Source organism: Salmo salar, chromosome ssa09, assembly GCF_905237065.1.
Source record: "Salmo salar chromosome ssa09, Ssal_v3.1, whole genome shotgun sequence".
NCBI classification, from domain to species: domain Eukaryota; kingdom Metazoa; phylum Chordata; class Actinopteri; order Salmoniformes; family Salmonidae; genus Salmo; species Salmo salar.
This window is the reverse complement of record NC_059450.1, coordinates 66,458,689-66,477,726: the sequence shown is the minus strand read 5'-3', so window position 1 is coordinate 66,477,726 and position 19,038 is coordinate 66,458,689. Positions and strand designations below refer to the sequence as shown.

Below are 19,038 nucleotides of genomic sequence, written 5' to 3'. Positions count from 1 at the left end.
AATAGACAACAGGTGGAAATTATAGGCAATAAGCAAGACACCCCCAATAAAGGAGTGGTTCTGCAGGTGGTGACCACAGACCACTTCTCAGTTCCTATGCTTCCTGGCTGATGTTTTGGTCACTTTTGAATGCTGGTGGTGCTTTCACTCTAGTGGTAGCATGAGACGGAGTCTACAACCCACACAAGTGGCTCAGGTAGTGCAGCTCATCCAGGATGGCACGTCAATGCGAGCTATGGCAAGAAGGTTTGCTGTGTCTGTCAGCGTAGTGTCCAGAGCATGAAGGCGCTACCAGGAGACAGGCCAGTACATCAGGAGACGTGGAGGGGGCCGTAGGAGGGCAACAACCCAGCAGCAGGACCGCTACCACTGCCTTTGTGCAAGGAGGAGCAGGAGAAGCACTGCCAGAGCCCTGCAAAATGACCTCCAGCAGGCCACAAATGTGCATGTGTCTGCTCAAACGGTCAGAAACAGACTCCATGAGGGTGGTATGAGGGCCCGACGTCCACAGGTGGGGGTTGTGCTTACAGCCCAACACCGTGCAGGACGTTTGGCATTTGCCAGAGAACACCAAGATTGGCAAATTCGCCACTGGCGCCCTGTGCTCTTCACAGATGAAAGCAGGTTCACACTGAGCACGTGACAGACGTGACAGAGTCTGGAGACGCCGTGGAGAACGTTCTGCTGCCTGCAACATCCTCCAGCATGACCGGTTTGGCGGTGGGTCAGTCATGGTGTGGGGTGGCATTTCTTTGGGGGGCCGCACAATATACTTTTTAAACGTATTAGTAACTGCAGAAAATGTAAGAAATGGAAAGGAATCGCACACCAACAACTTTTTATTTAGAAATGTAGAGCAGAAAATGGTACATGATGTTTGTTTTAAATGCACAACAAGGTTTTAAATGGCCAATTATTTTCAAAGTCTTGGGGACAATGTCCAATAACTCCCCACTTTGGTGACAGTATTAAAGTTTGTTGGCAATTATTGAATTGAAAATTCTTCACTAACTGCAAACAGTAAATGACGGGTATAGGCTAAAACTTCAAATAATAGCCCGGGCGTTAATTTAAAAAAATTCACTGAACACAACCGCCGCTTATTAAAGCCAGGCTTCTATTTCCCTAATGCTCACAGCTTTTGCGCAATAAAATGTTGGAAAGACATCCACACTGTTTGCGACCAGTATAAAAATAACAAATCCATCGCAGATCAGACTTGCAAAGGCTGCCTATCATACACCCCCGATTTTGTGCTTCAGCACCATGCATTTTATATCGCGTTTTATTTTTTGATGGCACCATGGCTAACAATGACAGAATTCTAAAATTGTTTAAATGCACATGACTGGGAATATCAGAGCTGTGTCCTCAAATATGAAAAGGGACAGGCGGCTATTTGAGACTGCATTTAATTGACGTTTTACGGTACATATGATTACACAATATGTGAATGCAAAATGGTTACAAAGAATGAACAACTTTTCCTACCAACTAAAAAGCACAATACAGGAAGTGAACAAAAAAAAATAGATCATTTACAGTGACACGGAATCTAACCATCTAGATAAGAGTGCATCGGGCTAAATTCGACCAGTTTTCCAGGGAACCCTGGTACTATTCTATGCCTTCCAATAGTCAAACTCAAAACATAAGTCTTTAAATTTCTATACCTTCTCACTTTGGCATCATACCCAAAACACAATATTGCACTGAATTTACTAAGAGTACACATGGCATTTTTATTAGCTAAGTCTACCAATCACCTCACAGAACACAGAACTAGATGCAGATGAAATAAGTTTATCACTGATGGCACAAACAGGCTAAGCTTTGGAGGCACAATTCTGTAAAACATGAGTGGGGTGATAACTGCGAGAAATCAAGTTGATGGGTTCGATCTGCAGAGTAATCAAACAGTTACAACTAAACTTCAAGGAATGGTTATAAAGTTAGACCGTATAACAACAATATCATTGAAATCTTACTGTAGGAAAATGTGACTCAATTAACAAAGCTACACTGTTAATATGCAAAAACATCAAAACAAAACCAGAAAATAATGATTGTCGAAGGCAAAAAAAAAGAATGTAGAACTACCGGTATCTTCACAGGGTCAACTGTAAAAAAAAATAATCTTTGGGCATTTTCTGAAATCTAACGCGAAACTGATAATGGCAAAGTTTCAGATGTGTGCACAAACATCCATTTCACAACTTGTTTTCAATGTTAGCGGTCCATTCTCTATCAGTGATAGCAACATAGTATACTTTTCATCCTGATCTTAAGTTCTATAGGCCTATACTTTTCAAGGGCCAGTAACACCCATATTAGTTGTGCATTTGTTAATGAGTAGTACGAGTTTTCTTTTTGTATGACTAAATGTACTTGGATATAAAAAAAGTGACAACATAATTCAAACATTAACGCAAGAAACAATTCTATACACACTTGTGCTGGATGAACCCAAAGAAACCTCGCCCCATTTCATATTTCATCAATTCGACTAAGAGTCATGAGTCATGGCAATTAACACCTATAAAGTTTTTGTGATGAAGAGACTAGTTAGTCCATTGTACAGATTGATAAGATGTATACAATGTTTAAAAATAAATCTATTGATGTTATCAATAAAATAAAGAAATCAAAGTAGTTGTCATGTGCTCCCTAAATGGTGGACTTTGAACATGCAGTCCTCGTCCCCATTTCGGAGACAGGTCGCTTCACTGGAGTGGACTCGCACAATAGGAGTGAGAGCGCCATTATTCTCTGGGTTATTTGGCATGGACCACCTGGGTCCTTCTAATCTTGTCTCCCTAGGGTTTCTTTGGTTCTTCATTGAAAAAGTGTAAACACTTCCTTTCATAATTGATTTACGGTTGTTGTTCTTCAACGGGGCTGATGGTTCTTCTATAGAAAACTCAACCGGTTTGTGAACTAAAAAAAAAAGTGTAGCGATTTCTTGAATATCAACCACTATGCAAAATCCAGGTAACTGCCAAAATAAAGGAAACACTCGAGCAAATGAGAGATACAAAGTATATTGAAAGCAGGTGCTTCCACACAAGTGTGATTCCTGAGTTAATTAAGCAATCCACATGCCATCATGTTTAGGGTTGGGGTCATGTATTAAAATGCCCAGTTGCCCCTTATTTTGGCTATCATGGCTAGAAGAAGAAATCTCAGTGATTTGAAAGAGGGGTATCAAAGCAGCATAGGGGGTTTAAAGTGTTTTTGTCTCAGTCACCAGATCTCAACCCAATTAAACATTTATGGGAGATTGTGGAATGGTATCTGAGAGAGCATTTTTCACCACCATCAAGAAAACACCAAATGATGGAATTTCTCGTGGAAGAATGGCGTCGCATCCCTCCAATAGAGTTCCAGGCAGTTGTAGAATCTATGCCAAAACGCATTGAAGCTGTTATGGCAGCTTGTGGTGGCCCAACACCTTTATTTTGGCAGTTACCTGTATATACAACGCTATTACAGAATGGTTAGCTTTTAGTTAGTTGCATAACCATATGAGATTTACAAGCAAAAAAAAATGGTATCCCATATTTTCATAATTTCTCAGCCAAATGCCAAACCATGAACATTAGGTTTTGGACCTCACATGGTGTCAACTCACATATCCTCTATGATTTCTGTTTGAAAACAAGAACTGTAGAATTTATAGTCAAACAGTCTGGGAACCAATACATGAAAGCCCAGACACCAATTATCAAATGAACTAGTCTGCCTAAAGCTGGTATTACAAAGACGGTCAGATAGTTTTAGGCATACCATAGAATATTCATATTTTATACAGCAGTAACCGTGAGCACTAATGCAAGGTAACTGAATATCTGCTGTTAATATGTTGACACAGACAACTATACATATGTTTTATAACAGGGGGAAAGGGTCAAGCAAAATACACCGCTGGAATCAAAGCTCCCTGCTCTGCAGGCACTCACTTGTCCGGCTTGGAAGCATTGTCAAAGATAATACACATTCACCAGGTGCCGATTCAGGTGCCGACGGAACTCCGCCTCCAAGGGGAAGCTACGGTCACAGAAGACGCACATGTGACTCTTGAGTTCAGTTGGAGTCGGAATCTCTTCTGTGGGAGTTTCAGGGTCATTGGCCAGTTTACCCGCGGCTGCCGCCAGCCCGTTGAGCCCTGAATCGTCACTGCCCTCCGAGGCGCTGTCACTGATCTCACTTCCTCCGTCATGGCTGTGGATGCCCTCGTCTTCCTCGGTTTCAGTAGGCTTTCCTCTTGGCCTAGGGAGCTCCAGGGAGGGTGTTGTTGGTGTTGATGGTTCTCCCTGTGCCCGTCTGAAATCGCGAGAGACGTCACTTTCTATGGGAGATGGGGACTCGTCGGTGCTACTGAAGCCTTCAGGAGTAGGAGTTTCCTCTGCTTTGTCGGCGACCTCAGCCTGCTCAGCCTGTGGGGTTGTGTCCTTGGTTGGGGATACATTTTGCCGTGCAAGGTTGTTTTCCCCATTACTGGGCCGTTCTTCTGCCGGGCTCTGCCCAGTAGATGTATCCAGAGATGGGACAGTCTCCTGGTCAGATGCCTGCTGCTCTTCCTGTACAACTGTTGGCTGAAGCTCTGTGGCAGGACATGTTTTGCTTTCAGGGGGGCTAAAGGGGTTCTCAATGATGGAACACACCTTGTTCACCTTCTCACTGGAAGCCTTGGTCTCTCCAGGGCTTGCTTCTTTCTTGTTGCTCTTTTCGGTCTTTTTCAGCTTTTTCACTACAGGCGAGTACATCATCTGGTCTACTGGGTCCTTCTGCTCGGACGCTGGGCAAGGCTCAGTAGTTTTGCTTCGGGGGGTACTGGCTTTTGTTTGTGACTTGTCAGCAGTCTTGATTTTCAACCGTTTGGCCTTAATGTTGGTGCAGGCCTCATCAGGAGATTCCTTCATTGATAAGTCCAAGGCCTCTGTAGTTTTTCTCTTCACTGGCTTCGTCTTGCTCTTCTCTCCTTGTTTTTTCACTGGTGCTCCCAGACTTTGAGGCGCTTTTTCAACAGTCTTTTCAACCACTTTCTCATTTTTTTTGGAAGTACTCTTCTGAGATTTTATTGCGTTTTTGTTCTCTTTTCCTTCTTTCTCATTCTTCAGTGTCTTCAGCTGCTCTTTTTTCTCCTCCTCCAGCCTCTTGTTTTCCTCCTTCGCTTTCTCCATATTCTCCCTCTCTAGCATATCTTTCTCTAACCTCTCGACTGATTTCTCAGCACTGTCCTCTTCCAAACCCGCCTTTTGAACTTTTTCCTTTATTTCGGTCTTATCCTGAACACTTGTTTTCCCAGTCATCTGTTTTTTGGGACTTCTCTTAACTTTATTGCCTGCTATTTCAACCACAACTGTGGTCTCCTTCCCGCTCTCCTTCAGGGCAACATTCTGCTTTGTTTTCTCACTGTTCATCTCTGTACTCTTGCGTTTCAGTGTTACCTTTTTCTCTGCCTTGTCCTTTGCCTTTTTAGGTATCTCTTTGACAGAGGAGATGTCACATTTCCTGGGGGTCTTGTCCATTGCCATGCTTTCTACTGCTTGAACAGGGCTAGGTTTGCTGCTCTTCTTGGTCTCTTTGACAGGAGAGTTGTCACATTTCCTGGGGGTCTTGTCCATTGCCATGCTTTCTACTGCTTGAACAGTGCTAGGTTTGCTGCTCTTCTTGGTCTCTTTGACAGGAGAGTTGTCACATTTCTTGGGGGTCTTGTCCGTTGCCATGCTTTCTACTGCTTGAACAGTGCTAGGTTTGCTGCTCTTGGTCGAGAGATTGATAGGGCTTGATTGTTTATCAGCTCCAGAGATCTCTGGTCCCTCCTCCTCATCACCATCAATTGCTGACAGCTCAAACTTTGCTATTCCATTCACCATGGCGTACTCATCTGTGAATTCATCAGAATCAGGTTTCTTGACACGCAGCTTGACCTTTGACACATCCATTGCGATCTGTGGGCAGCCAGGGTGTCTAGACTTGATGTGATATTGTAGGTTACACTTCTTGGAAGCAGCATACTTGCAGACAGGGCAAAGGAACTGACGCGGGTTGAGGTGGAGCTCCACGTGCTTTTTGTAGTTGCTGCGGTCAGCCGTCTTGTATGGGCAGTGGGGGCAGCATAGGGGCTTGGGTCCATTGTGAACCTGTCTGGAATGGCGTGTCACCTCATGCTGATTGGCAGCCAGGTAGTTGCAGCGGTCACATTTGAAAGGCCTTTCACCTGCCAAGAAAAGCAATGTGGAAAATGGTCAGTTTAGAGACATTTTAACTGCTGTTAACATCAATGGGAACACTGGCACACATTTCATGCAGGGAAGATGGACCACAATACAGAGAAACAAGCAACAATTACAAGTCGAACACTAAGCATCTCACAGCACGTATCGCAAACCACTTTACCGTTCTTATCCAAAACCATCTGCTCCAGCGAATGCAACATAAGGAGAAAAAGTTGACTATGAGAGGAAACCAAAACAGAGACCTATATCTAGGCACAATCAATCATATTTGTGTCACATAATAGAAATATGTACAGTCAGGCCTCTTTGTCATGTAGCCTGTGTTAGACACTCACCCGAGTGTGTTCTCATATGCCTGGTAAGATGGGTCTTCTGGGAGCTTGAGTACTCACAGTACGGACATCGAAAAGGACGCTCCCCTAAAGTAGAAAAAACAGAGTTAGCTATACTGTTAAAAAAAATATATATCATAATTTGACCATTAAGTGCATACTTGGAGTGAAAAGGTTATATTTGACATACCTGTGTGAGTGCGGATATGCTGCACGTAGTTGTTCTTACGGTCCGAGAAATAGCTGCACTGGTTGCAGGTGAAGAGCTTACTGGGGAAATGGTTCCTGAGGTGCTTTTTCCAGTGGTACTGGCTGACAGTGGTATACGTGCAGATGGTGCATTTGTAGACCCTCTGGTCGTCGCCCTCCTTCTCGTGGTGCTTGAGGTGAGCCATGTAATGGTCGTATCGGTTGGTGTTGTAGCCGCAGCGCTCACAGCGGATCAGCCCTTTGTTGTTGGCCCCACCATCACCGCTCTGTGCCTCTTGATCTGGTCCCGCCAACGTCTCTTTCTCCCGTGCCTTGTCCCCCACCATGCGTTTCACTGCGATCATCCTATTGGCGCTGTGGATTTGGATGTGGGTTACAAACTCCTTCTCACACTGGGCCTGGTAGTTGCAGGGTTTACAGAACAAAGGTTTCTTCTTCTTAGCTGACTCCATGATCATGCCCAGACGTGTAGAAGGGGTGGTAGGGGTGGAAGGGCTAAAAGGGCGCTGGTCAGAGGGTTTGGACAGGTCAATCCCTTCTTCCTCCTCATCTATTGCCTCAACCTGGGAAAGGGCAGCCCGTGGAGACTCTGGGTATTCTACGATACACATCTCTCTCTCATGGCTATCGTAACTGTATCGGATGATGTTCTCGTCTTCACTATCGGAGTAGCTGCCGACAGTTTGAAGCTCCATCATCTCCTTCCCTTCTGCTGGGTTTTCACAGGCTACGTTGGCGAGCATGACCAGCTGCGGGGCCGGCAGCTCGTTGTGTGGAAGCTCAGCCAACCCCTGGGCATCCTCCGCCATGGGCATGCCAACTGAGGTGGAGAACATGACCAATCCCATTGGATACACTGTCTGAGAAGCCATGCTGACAGGGCTGTTGCTGTGGGTGATGAGAGCAGAACCGGAGGTCATGGATCAAAAAACTTCAATTAAGATATGTTTTCATTTTCAGAACTAAAATGCTAGTAGTAGTAGTAGTCAAAGAGAGTTTGAGTTTTAAAAGGCCTTCAAAAGACCAGACAACTCAAGTTACATACACTTGGTCCCAATTCATTAAAGTGATATGGCTTGCAAGTTGTCCAAGCAACTACCAACCATGTCACCATACCTTCTCTGAATCAGTTATTTGGAATTTATAGCGTAGGATGTTTTTTATGATAATCCAGGAATGGTGCAGCCAAGAAAGAAATCACAAATGTCATCAATACAAGTGTCAGAATAGATAAAGAAAGTATGCTAAACCAACACAATTACAGTACACCTTCATCACATTGATTCCTTGTCTTCATGCGGTCTGCTGTGCATATCGATGCGATGTACCGGTATGTGACTATATAACCGATTACAATGTTGTATGTATTCTTCATTTGTAAGAAATTATATTTATCTTTATTAAATGTAATAAAGAAAAAAATATTTTTCATATATATAAAAATGTAACACAAAACGACCAAAAATATACCACCACTTCAAAATGTATGTTTCATAACTTCATTGTGGGCCTACTTTTACTTTGACACAGTGCTTTGGTAAAATCCAGTCTCCTAGGCCTGTGTTTGCATGCACAGAAATTTGTGTTCGGCCATTTTGAAACAGCACCACCAACTTCGTCGACAGCGCCCAACAACTACAGTAGTTTGTCCTACATTCTAACTAGTATGAAGAGAAAATAAAAACTGGAAATACAAAAATACAATTGTGCACTGGGTTGTTTGATCTCCATGCCAAACAAAATATATAGGCCTAAGTGGTAATATCTACTAAATACTTAAACACAATTTACATATATTTACTTTCTAAGCACAAAACTGTGTAGAGTAGACATACTTTGTAACATGCTTGTATCAAAATAATCTAAAGAGAATACGATGACTAAAAATACCATTTCTGAGTTATAGCCTATCCACTAGATCTCAACAATACAAGTGGAAAGTTGCAGTATTTCATATCGTTAACAAATGAATCGATTGTTGCTAAAAACAAACTTTTTATCAACAATAGTATTCCACATATCGCTATGTAAGCTTGCTACGACAGAGGCAGAGAATGTCGCTGTCCAGCAAGGCCCTCAAAACTTAACTCGGAAAACTAGTTTTGCGGAAGCGCAAACTCCGAACAATACCAAGTTAACTTGTATAATCTTGAACAATTTAGAAATAATGTGTATGTTATTAGTTTTATTTGAAAAACGAATCATATCATAAATAAAGTTAGGCGTGTAAACACTTCGAAGGTTTAGAACAGCGTGTTAGCCATGGTCCTGATCTCCGTGCTGAAATCAGCCCTGGACAGCGCCTCTCCCTTTCAGCAACCCCCACACTGCCTCCATTTTCAAAACTGTTCGTCAAAGTTAGTTTGTTAAACAAATTCAAAACAATAGACAATTAATATGTTAATTGGTTACATACATCTTACCGTATATATGTGTCCACTCCCTGTCGGTATTCGGTCAATATTATCGAAGTACTAGTACACAAAGTGTTCAAGGAAGAAGTTTCTGTACATTCCTACACATCACCCTGGCTCCGTCTGTTCGCAGGGAAGGCGGGCTGACGTCAGCGCGAGCTAGTGTGGCGTTTCTTGGTGCTTTCAAGACATCTGGGAACTTCTGGGAAAAACTATGTCAAATCATGACTTCGGTGATCATCAGGTCGGCAAGTCGGAGCTCGAGAAAAAGGCCGGAGTCCCGGACTTGGAATTCCGAGTTGGATGACGGTTCAAAAAAAATTTGGTCTTGAACGCACTGAAGTCGGAAGTCGGAGATTTCCGAGTTCGCAGTTGTTTTGAACGCGGCATCCACCCGGGGAGTCTTCGTTCCAAATCACAACGTCAAATTGGTCAAACAAAGCATGCTTGTTGTACGTTCTTCTAATAAATATGTGCATTATTATGTGAGTTATTATCATTTTCAAAAGTATTTGCCAAAATGTTTTATTCCGCTTATGAAAAAAAAAATACAATTACACTGGGGAGAAAAACTAGTTACAAAGTGTCTACTGCTATATAAATCTCAGTAATACAAACATGTAACATTTGAATTAAATATAAAGAACATTTAACAAGTCAAAGTACAACGATTTATGAATAAATCATTAGTGTTTTTAATATTGGCTGGACTGGTTATTTCCTCAAAACTGTCCTGAAACATTGTTTACGTTATGTGTAATATATACATTCAGAATGTGTAGTTAGTTAGATCAGTGTCTTGCCAATAAAAAAGTATTGATCTTAATTGACATTTTTCTGTGTTTCATTACCAGGTATACTGGGGATAGCCCACACTGAACATGGGGAAAGAGATGTTGCGTAAATCCCGCAATATAGGTTTGTTCGAATTCTTTCCATACCAATATGATATAATTAGAGCGTTGGGCCAGTAACCGAAAGGTTGCTGGATTGAATCCCCGAGTGACAAGGTACAAAACTGTCGTTCTGCCCCTGAGCAAGGCAGTTAAGTTATGTCAGAGTATATACCAGGCCAAAATGCAAAAGAAAATGTATAACATGAGAACAACCCACACAGACTGCATTCTCTAGTCCACAGTGTACTGCTGCACAAAAACTCACTTTCGTCTGTTGTGGCTGTGGACCATGCCAGGAAGCAGGTTCTAGTCTGGGCATACACATGCCTTCACTTTTGAAATTGGGTCTTTGCAAATGTGTAGTCATGGGTCTGCTGAAAATGAAGACAGCTTTTCATCTTGATGATTGTGTTATTAGCAACACAAGGCCTCCAGGTCATGAATCACACCAGATGCATACATAGTTTCCTTGGGGGAGTGAGCATGTAAAAAATTTAATTGACACAAACCCTCTGGTCATGATTGAATTATTCAGTCATCAGATAAAAAGCACATGTTTTTGCTAACACAAAATTCAAGAGAAATGTAATTATCATGGACAAAATGTATCACAAACCAATGGACATATTTTGGATTGAGTTTGAAGGCTTTAAGTTATAGGAGAAATCAATTTTAATGTTTATTTGGAAGATTCTGATATTTTGTTATATTTTGACCCAACTGATATGAACCCCGATAAAATGTTCATAGTTCATTTGTTTATTTTCTTGAAAGATTCTTTATTCATAAGATGAAGTTGGCAGAGAACAAAACCCTCTAATTTATTGAAGATGGAACTGAAACATTATGTTGAAAAAAGCATTAAGCACCAAAATACTTTATGACAAATGTAAATGTTCTTGTAATACCCCTGTCTACGTTAAGTTTATTTCCTTTTTTTGTATTGTGTTCGATACAAAAGTTAAAATACATATTTTTTAAAGTCAATGGATTTTATAGTTTTATTGCTGTCTGCCACCCGGTGGCGTTTGTGCGTTATATTTGACATGGGGACACTGTCTCAATTGAATTTTCACTGCACTGGCCATTTAATATTTCCTACCATATTTTGATATTTTTTTACACTGACAATTGAATATCATAGTTGTATATTATTTCCTTCTATCAAAGAGAAAAGATAATGTAAAGATAGACCAACTTCAGTCAGTCCAAGGGTCAAGGGATACCAACCCAACCAGTAGCAATTACAAGCAGACTTTTTTTGGCCTGTCATCTAACTACATGTACACACTCTTCTACAGAGGGCTAAATGGTGCTTTCAAGACAACTGGGAACTCTGAAAAATAAGAGGTCAAATCATAACGTCAGTGATCAATGCTCAGGTCAGAAAGTGGCAGCTCTAGAAAGAGGCCAGAGTTCCCGACTTGGAATTCCGAGTTGGATGACTGTTCAAAATATTTTTCCCAGTCAGAGCACGTTTTTCAGAGTTCCCAGTTGTCTTGAACACACTGAAGTCGGAAGCTGGAGATTTCCGTGTTCCCAGTTCCCAATTGTTGTGAACACAGCAAGAATACTCCTCCCTGTTGCTCACCTGGAAGATGCCATTTGATTAGCAGTAAGGGAAGAATGGAGAGGCCAGAGATAGCCAGACATGTAAGTTGGGTTTTGGAGAAACACCATCAGTGCGTGCTTTGCAAGGAATACAGCTGATGAAGGCAGGGCAAGAGCGAGGTGAACGGATACACGTGGTAATGGACAGCGAGGAAGAAGAAGAGCCGAGTGGAGTGGGAAGATGTGTGTTGAGGAAGAAGGCACAAATCATATTCTGCTGTCCCTGATGGCTCAGAACCTGACGAGAGTGAGAATAAATTACATGTGGTCAAATCAAATGAAATTGTATTTGTCACATGCGCCGAATACAACAGGTGTAGACCTTACAGCGAAATGGTTACTTACAAGCCCTTAACCAACAATGCAGTTTTAAGAAAAATACCTAAAAAAAACAAGAAATAAAAGTAACAAATAATTAAAGAGCAGCAGTAGAATAACAATAGCGAGGCTATATACAGGGGGTACCGGTACAAAGTCAATGTGCGGGGGCACCGGTTAGTCGAGGTAATTGAGGTAATATGTACATGTAGGTACAGATATTAAAGTGACTATGCATAGATAATAACAGAGAGTAGCAGCAGCGTAAAAGGTGTGTGTGGGGGGGGGGCAATGCAAATAGTCTGGGTCACCATTTGATTAGATGTTCAGGAGTCTTATGGCTTGGGGGTAGAAGCAGTTTAGAAGCCTCTTGGACATAGACTTGCGCTCCAGTACCGCTTGCAGTGTGGTAGCAGAGAGAACAGTCTATGACTTGGGTGACTGGAGTCTTTGAAACATTTTTGGGCCTTCCTCTGACACCGCCTAGTATATAGGTCCTGGATGGCAGGAAGCTTTGCCCCAGCGATGCACTGGGCTGTATGCACTACCCTCTGTAGCGGCTTATGGTCGGATGCCGAGCATTTGCCATAGCAGGCGGTGATGCAACTGGTCATGATGCTCTCGATGGTGCAGCTGTAGAATTCTTTGAGGATCTGGGGACCCATGCCAAATCTTTTCAGGCTCCTGAGGGGGAAAAGGCATTGTCGTGTCATTGTCGATATGAATGGGTGCGTGTTCGGCCCTCCTTTTCCTGTAGTCCATGATCAACTCCTTTGTCTTGCTCACGTTTAGGGAGAGGTTGTTGTCATGGCACCACACTGCCAGGTCTCTGACCTTCTCCCTATAGGCTGTCTCATCGTTGTCGGTGATCAGGCCTACCACTGTTGTGTCATCAGCAAACTTAATGATGATGTTGGAGTCGTGCTCAGCCATGCAGTTGTGGGTGAACAGGGAGTACAGGAGGGGGCTGAGCACGCACCCCTGAGGTGCCCCCGTGTTGAGGATTAGCGTGGCGGATGTGTTGTTACCTACCCTTTCCACCTGGGGGCGGCCCGTCAGGAAGTCCAGGATCCAGTTGCAGAGGGAGGTGTTTAGTCCCAGGGTCCTTAGCTTATTGATGAGCTTTGAGGGCACTATGGTGTTGCACGCTGAGCTGTAGTCAATGAATAGCATTCTCACATAGGTGTTCCTTTTGTCCAGGTGGGAAAAGGCAGAGTGGAGTACAATTGAGATTGCATCATCTGTGGATCTGTTGGGGCGGTATGCAAATTGGAGTGGTTTCCGGGATGATGATGTTGATGTGAGACATGACCAGCCTTTCAAAGCACTTCATGGCTACCGACGTGAGTGCTACGGGGCGGTAGTCATTTAGGCAAGTTACCTTCGCTTTCTTGGGCACAGGGACTATGGTGGTCTGCTTGAAACATGTAGGTTGTACGGACTCAGTCAGGGAGAGGTTATAAATGTCAGTGAAGATACTTGCCAGTTGGTCCGGGCATGCTCGGAGTTCACATCCTGGTAATCCGTCTGGCCCCGCGTCCTTGTGAATGTTGACCTTTTTAATTGTCTTGCTCACATCGGCTACGGAGAGCGTGATCACACAGTTGTCTGGAACAGCTGGTGCTCTCACGCATGCTTCAGTGTTGCTTGCCTCGAAGCGAGCATAAAATGAATTTAGCCTGTCTAGTAGGCTCGCGTCACTGGGCAGCTTGCGGCTGGGTTTCACTTTGAAGTCTAATAGTTTGCAAGCCCTGTCACATCCGACATGCATCAGAGCCAGTGTAGTAGGACTCAATCTTAGTCCTGTATTGATGCTTTGCCTGTTTGATGGTTCATCTGAGGGCATAGCGGGATTTCTTAAATGCGTCCAGATTAGTGTTCCGCTCCTTGAAAGCGGCAGCTCTAGCCTTTAGTTCGGTACGGATGTTGCCTGTAATCCATGGCTTCTGGTTGGGATATGTACCTACGGTCAATGTGGGGACGACGTCGTTGATGCACTTATTGATGAAGCCGGTGACTGAGGTGGTATACTCCTCAATGCCATTGGATGAATGTCGGAACCTTTTCCAGTCTGTGTTAGCAAAACAGTCCTGTAGCGTAGCATCCACGTCATCTGACTATACTTCCGTATTGAGCGAGTCACTGGTACTTCCTGCTTTAGTTTTTGCTTGTAAGCAGGAATCAGGAGGATATAATTGTGGTCAGATTTGCCAAATGGAGGGCGAGGGAGAGCTTTGTATGCGTCTTTGTGTGTGGAGTAAAGGTGGTGTAGAGTTTTTTTTCCCTCTGGTTGCACATGGGACATGCTGGTAGAAATTAGGTAAAATGGATTTAAGTTTGCCTGCATTAAACTACCCAGCCACAAGGAGCGCCACTTCTGGATGAGCATTTTCTTGTTTGCTTATACAGTGCGGTCTTGGTGCCAGCATCGGTTTGTGGTGGTAAATATATGGCTACGAAAAATATAGATGAAAACTCTCTTGGTAGATAGTGTGGTCTACAGCTTATCATTACGTACTCTACCTCAGGCGAGCAATACCTCAACACTTCCTTAATATTAGACATCACGCACCAGCTGTTGTTGACAAATAGACACACTCTACCACCCCTCGTCTTACCAGACGTAGCTGTGCTGTCCTGCCGATGCACGGAAAACCCAGCCAACTGTAATATTATCCGTGTCGTCATTCAGCCATGACTCGGTGAAACATAAGATATTACAGTTTTTACTGTCCCGTTGGTAGGATAGTCTCGAACGGAGCTTATCCAGTTTATTTTCCAGTGATTGCAGGTTGGCCAATAGAACGGATGGTAGAGGCAGGTTACACACTTGATGACAAATTCTCACAAGGCACTGTCACGTCCTGACCAGTAATAGGGGTTGTTTGTTATTATAGTTTGGTCAGGACGTGGCAGGGGGTGTTTGTTTCATGTGGTTTGGGCTATGTATTTAGGTAGAGGGGTGTTTGGTTTATGTGGTTCGGGGTTTGTTAGCCTATGTTCTATGTTAGTATATTTTCTATGTTCTATCTAGTCTTTTGTATTTCTATGTGTAGTTAATTGGGGTTGGACCTTCAATTGGAGGCAGCTGGTTATTGTTGCCTCTGATTGAGGGTCCTATAACTAGGAGTTTGTTTGTCATGGGATTTTGGTGGGAGATTGTGCTTGTTTAGCTGTGTGCCTGACAAGACTGTCAAGTTTGTTTTGTTTTGTATACGTTGTATGTGTTTCCCTTCTTCACCATAATAAAAAGAAGATGAGTGTACATTTTACCGCTGCGTCTTGGTCTCTACCCTACGACACCCGTGACAGGCACCCAGATCTGCGCCCCCCATATCTCCGTCTTTTCTTCATGCGAATTACAAGGATTTGGGCCTGGTCTTGGAGAAACAGTATATCCTTTGCGTTAGACTCATTAAATAGTCTGACACAAACTTTGTCCAGTTCGAGCTGAGTAATCGCTGTTCTGATACCCAGAAGCTATTTTCGGTCATAGGAGATGGTGTTAGCAATATCATGGTCAAAATAAGTTACAAACAATGTGAAAAAACACACAAAATAGCACAATTGGTTAGGAACTCGCAGCCAACCCCTCCAGCGCCATTATTATATCTATATGTAATAGTGGTATATAGGTGTTAGTTGGTGGTACGTAATAGAGGTATATAGACGGAGGCTTAGTTGGTGGTATGTAATAGGGGTATATAGATGTTAGTTGGTAGTGCAATTTAAAAAAAAAGTTTCACAAAAGGTAATGTGATTGAACACATACTACATCACATTAGGTGGCAGCATGCACAAACACAATGTGCAAACGCAATGATACCGAAGAAGAATCGTCCTTAGAGACAGGATTGTATTGAGGCACAGATCTGGGGAAGGGTACCAAATCATTTCTGCAACATTGAAGGTCATCAAGAACACAGTGGCTTCCATCACTCTTAAATGGAAGAAGTTTGGAACCTCCAAGACTCTTCCTAGAGCTGGCCACCCGGACGAACTGAGCAATTGGGGGAGAAGGGCCTTGGTCAGGGAGGTGACCAAGAACCCGATGTTCACTGACAGAGCTCCAGAGTTCCTCTGTGGAAGCACAACACTCCACCAATCAGGTCTTTATGGTAGAGTGGCCAGACGGAAGCCACTCCTCAGTAAAAGGCACATGACCGCCCGCTTGGAGTTTGCTAAAAGGCACCTGAAGGACTCTCAGACCATGAGAAACAAGATTCTCTGGTCTGATGAAACCAAGATTTAATGCCAAGCGTCAGGTCTGGAGGAAACCTGGCACCATCCCTACGGTGAAGCATGGTGGTGGCAGCATCCTGTTGTGGGGATGTTTGTCAGTGGCAGGGACTGGAAGACTTGTCAGAATCGAGGGAAAGATGAACAGAGCAAAGTACAGAGAGATCCTTGATGATAACCTGCTCCAGAACGCTCACGACCTCAGACTGGGGTGAAGGTTCACCTTCCAACAGGACAACAACCGTAAGCACACAGCCAAGACAACGCAGGAGTGGCTTTGGGACAAGTCTCTGAACATCTTTGATTGGCACAGCCAGAGCCCAGGCTTGAACCCTGATCAAACATCTCTGGAGAGACCTGAAAATAGCTGTGCAGCGACACTCCCCATCCAACCTGACAGAGCTTGAGAGGATTTGCAGAGAAGAATGGGAGAAACTCCCCAAATACAGGTGTGCCAAGCTTGTAGCGTCATACCCAAAAAGACTTGAGGCTGTAATAGCTGCCAAAGGTGCTTCAACAAAGTGCTGAGTAAAGTGTCTGAATACTTATGTAAATGTAATATTTCAGTTTATTTCTAATAAATTAGCAAAAAATTATAAAATCCTGTTTTTGCTTTGTCATTATGAGGTAATGTGTGTAGATTAATGAGTGTGAAAAAAACAATTGAATCCATTTTAGAACATGTAACAAAATGTGAAAAAGTGTTGAATGCAGTGTATGTACAGTGAGGGAAAAAAGTATTTGATCCCCTGCTGATTTTGTACGTTTGCCCACTGACAAAGAAATTATCAGTCTATAATTTTAATGGTAGGTTTATTTGAACAGTGAGAGACAGAATAACATCAAAGAAATCCAGAAAAATGAATGTCAAAAATGTTATAAATTGATTTGCATTTTAATGAGGGAAATAAGTATTTGACCCCTCTGCAAAACATGACTTAGTACTTGGTGGCAAAACCCTTGTTGACAATCACAGAGCTCAGACATTTCTTGTAGTTGGCCACCAGGTTTGCACACATCTCAGGAGTGATTTTGTCCCACTCCTCTTTGCAGATCTTCTCCAAGTCATTAAGGTTTCGAGGCTGACGTTTGGCAACTCGAACCTTCAGCTCCCTCCACAGAGTTTCTATGGGATTAAGGTCTGGAGACTGGCTAGGCCACTCCAGGACCTTAATGTGCTTCTTCTTGAGCCACTCCTTTGTTGCCTTGGCCGTGTGTTTTAGGTCATTGTCATGCTGGAATACCCATCCACGACCCATTTTCAATGCCCTGGCTGAGGGAAGGAGGTTCTCACCCAAGATTTGACAGTACATGGCCCCGTCCATTGTCCCTTTGATGCGGTGAAGTTGTCCGGTCCCCTTAGCAGAAACCCCCCCCCAAAGCATAATGTTTCCACCTCCATGTTTGACAGTGGGGATGGTGTTCTTGGTGTCATAGGCAGCATTCCTCCTCCTCCAAACACTGCGAGTTGAGTTGATGCCAAAGAGCTCCATTTTGGTCTCATCTAACCACAACACTTTCACCCAGTTGTCCTCTGAATCATTCAGATGTTCATTGGCAAACTTCAGACGGGCATGTATTTGTGCTTTCTTGAGCAGGGGGACCTGCAGGATTTCAGTCCTTCACGGCGTAGTGTGTTACCAATTGTTTTCTTGGTGACGATGGTCCCAGCTGCCTTGAGATCATTGACAAGATCCTCCCGTGTAGTTCTGGGCTGATTCCTCACCGTTCTCATGATCATTGCAACTCCACGAGGTGAGATCTTGCATGGAGCACCAGGCCGAGGGAGATTGACAGTTCTTTTGTGTTTCTTCCATTTGCGAATAATTGCACCAACTGTTGTCACCTTCTCAACAAGCTGCTTGGCGATGGTCTTGTAGCCCATTCCAGCCTTGTGTAGGTCTACAATCTTGTCCCTGACATCCTTGGAAAGCTCTTTGGTCTTGGCCATGGTGGAGAGTTTGGAATCTGATTGATTGATTGCTTCTGTGGACAGGTGTCTTTTATACAGGTAACAAACTGAGATTAGGAGCACTACCTTTAAGAGTGTGCTCCTAATCTCAGCTCGTTACCTGTATAAAAGACACCTGGGAGCCAGAAATCTTTCTGATTGAGAGGGGGTCAAATACTTATTTCCTTCATTAAAATGCAAATCAATTTCTAACATTTTTGACATGCGTTTTTCTGGATTTTTTTGTTGTTATTCTGTCTCTCACTGTTCAAATAAACCTACCATTAAAATTATAGACTGATCATTTCTTTGTCAGTGGGCAAACGTACAAAATCAGCAGGGGATCAAATACTTTTTTCCCTCACTGTATGTGAAGAATTGGATCAAGTGGTTGGTGTACAACGACAGAGCCGCATGGTAGATGGAGTGTCTCTCCCATCTTACATGTATTTGGGTTGTATATGATCTCGTGTGGCTCAGTTGGTAGAGCATGGTGTTTGCAATGCCAGGGTTGTGTGTTCGATTCCCACGTGGGACCAGTACGGGGGAAAAAATGTATGAAATGTATGCACTCACTACTATAAGTCGCTCTGGATGAGAGCGTCTGCTAGATGATTAAAATGTACAAATGTATATGAGAGCCTTCATGCCGAAAGCCGTGCGGTTTGATAAATGTAAATGATTTGGTCAAGTGTATGTAGACGAGAGAGATATTATATGCCAGCTGAGCTTAAATGCTGCAATTGTGGTGGTGAACATGCACCTGAATTTCTTAAATTAGGGTGAAGGAGACGGAGGTGGCAAGAATAAGGGCTGTCCAGAATG

General features: G+C 43.3%; 1 protein-coding gene across 2 annotated transcripts; it reads right to left on the bottom strand.

Moving 5' to 3' along the window:
- Nucleotides 1-821: 821 nt before the first annotated feature.
- Nucleotides 822-9,500, bottom strand: LOC106611646 (RE1-silencing transcription factor). 2 transcript variants are annotated; one of them, XM_014212069.2, is made up of 4 exons: nt 9,208-9,500; nt 6,765-7,672; nt 6,578-6,661; nt 822-6,223 (listed from the first exon to the last, which is right to left on the bottom strand). In XM_014212069.2, exons 2-4 carry the CDS (start codon nt 7,654-7,656, stop codon nt 3,981-3,983), a joined length of 3,219 nt encoding a protein of 1,072 aa, XP_014067544.2. In that variant the 5' UTR covers nt 7,657-7,672; nt 9,208-9,500; the 3' UTR covers nt 822-3,980. The 2 variants fall into 2 exon arrangements, with proteins under 2 accessions (XP_014067544.2, XP_014067545.2); XM_014212070.2 differs by having other exon boundaries at nt 9,201-9,473.
- Nucleotides 9,501-19,038: the final 9,538 nt, after the last annotated feature.

Excerpts from the sequence above, each read along its gene's own strand:
- LOC106611646 (XM_014212069.2), bottom strand. The coding sequence starts at position 7,656 with ATGGCTTCTCAGACAGTGTATCCAATGGGATTGGTCATGTTCTCCACC. Across the intron at positions 6,662-6,764 it reads GCATATCCGCACTCACACAG|GGGAGCGTCCTTTTCGATGT; the intron begins GTATGTCAAATA and ends TTTCTACTTTAG. Across the intron at positions 6,224-6,577 it reads GCATATGAGAACACACTCGG|GTGAAAGGCCTTTCAAATGT; the intron begins GTGAGTGTCTAA and ends TTTTCTTGGCAG.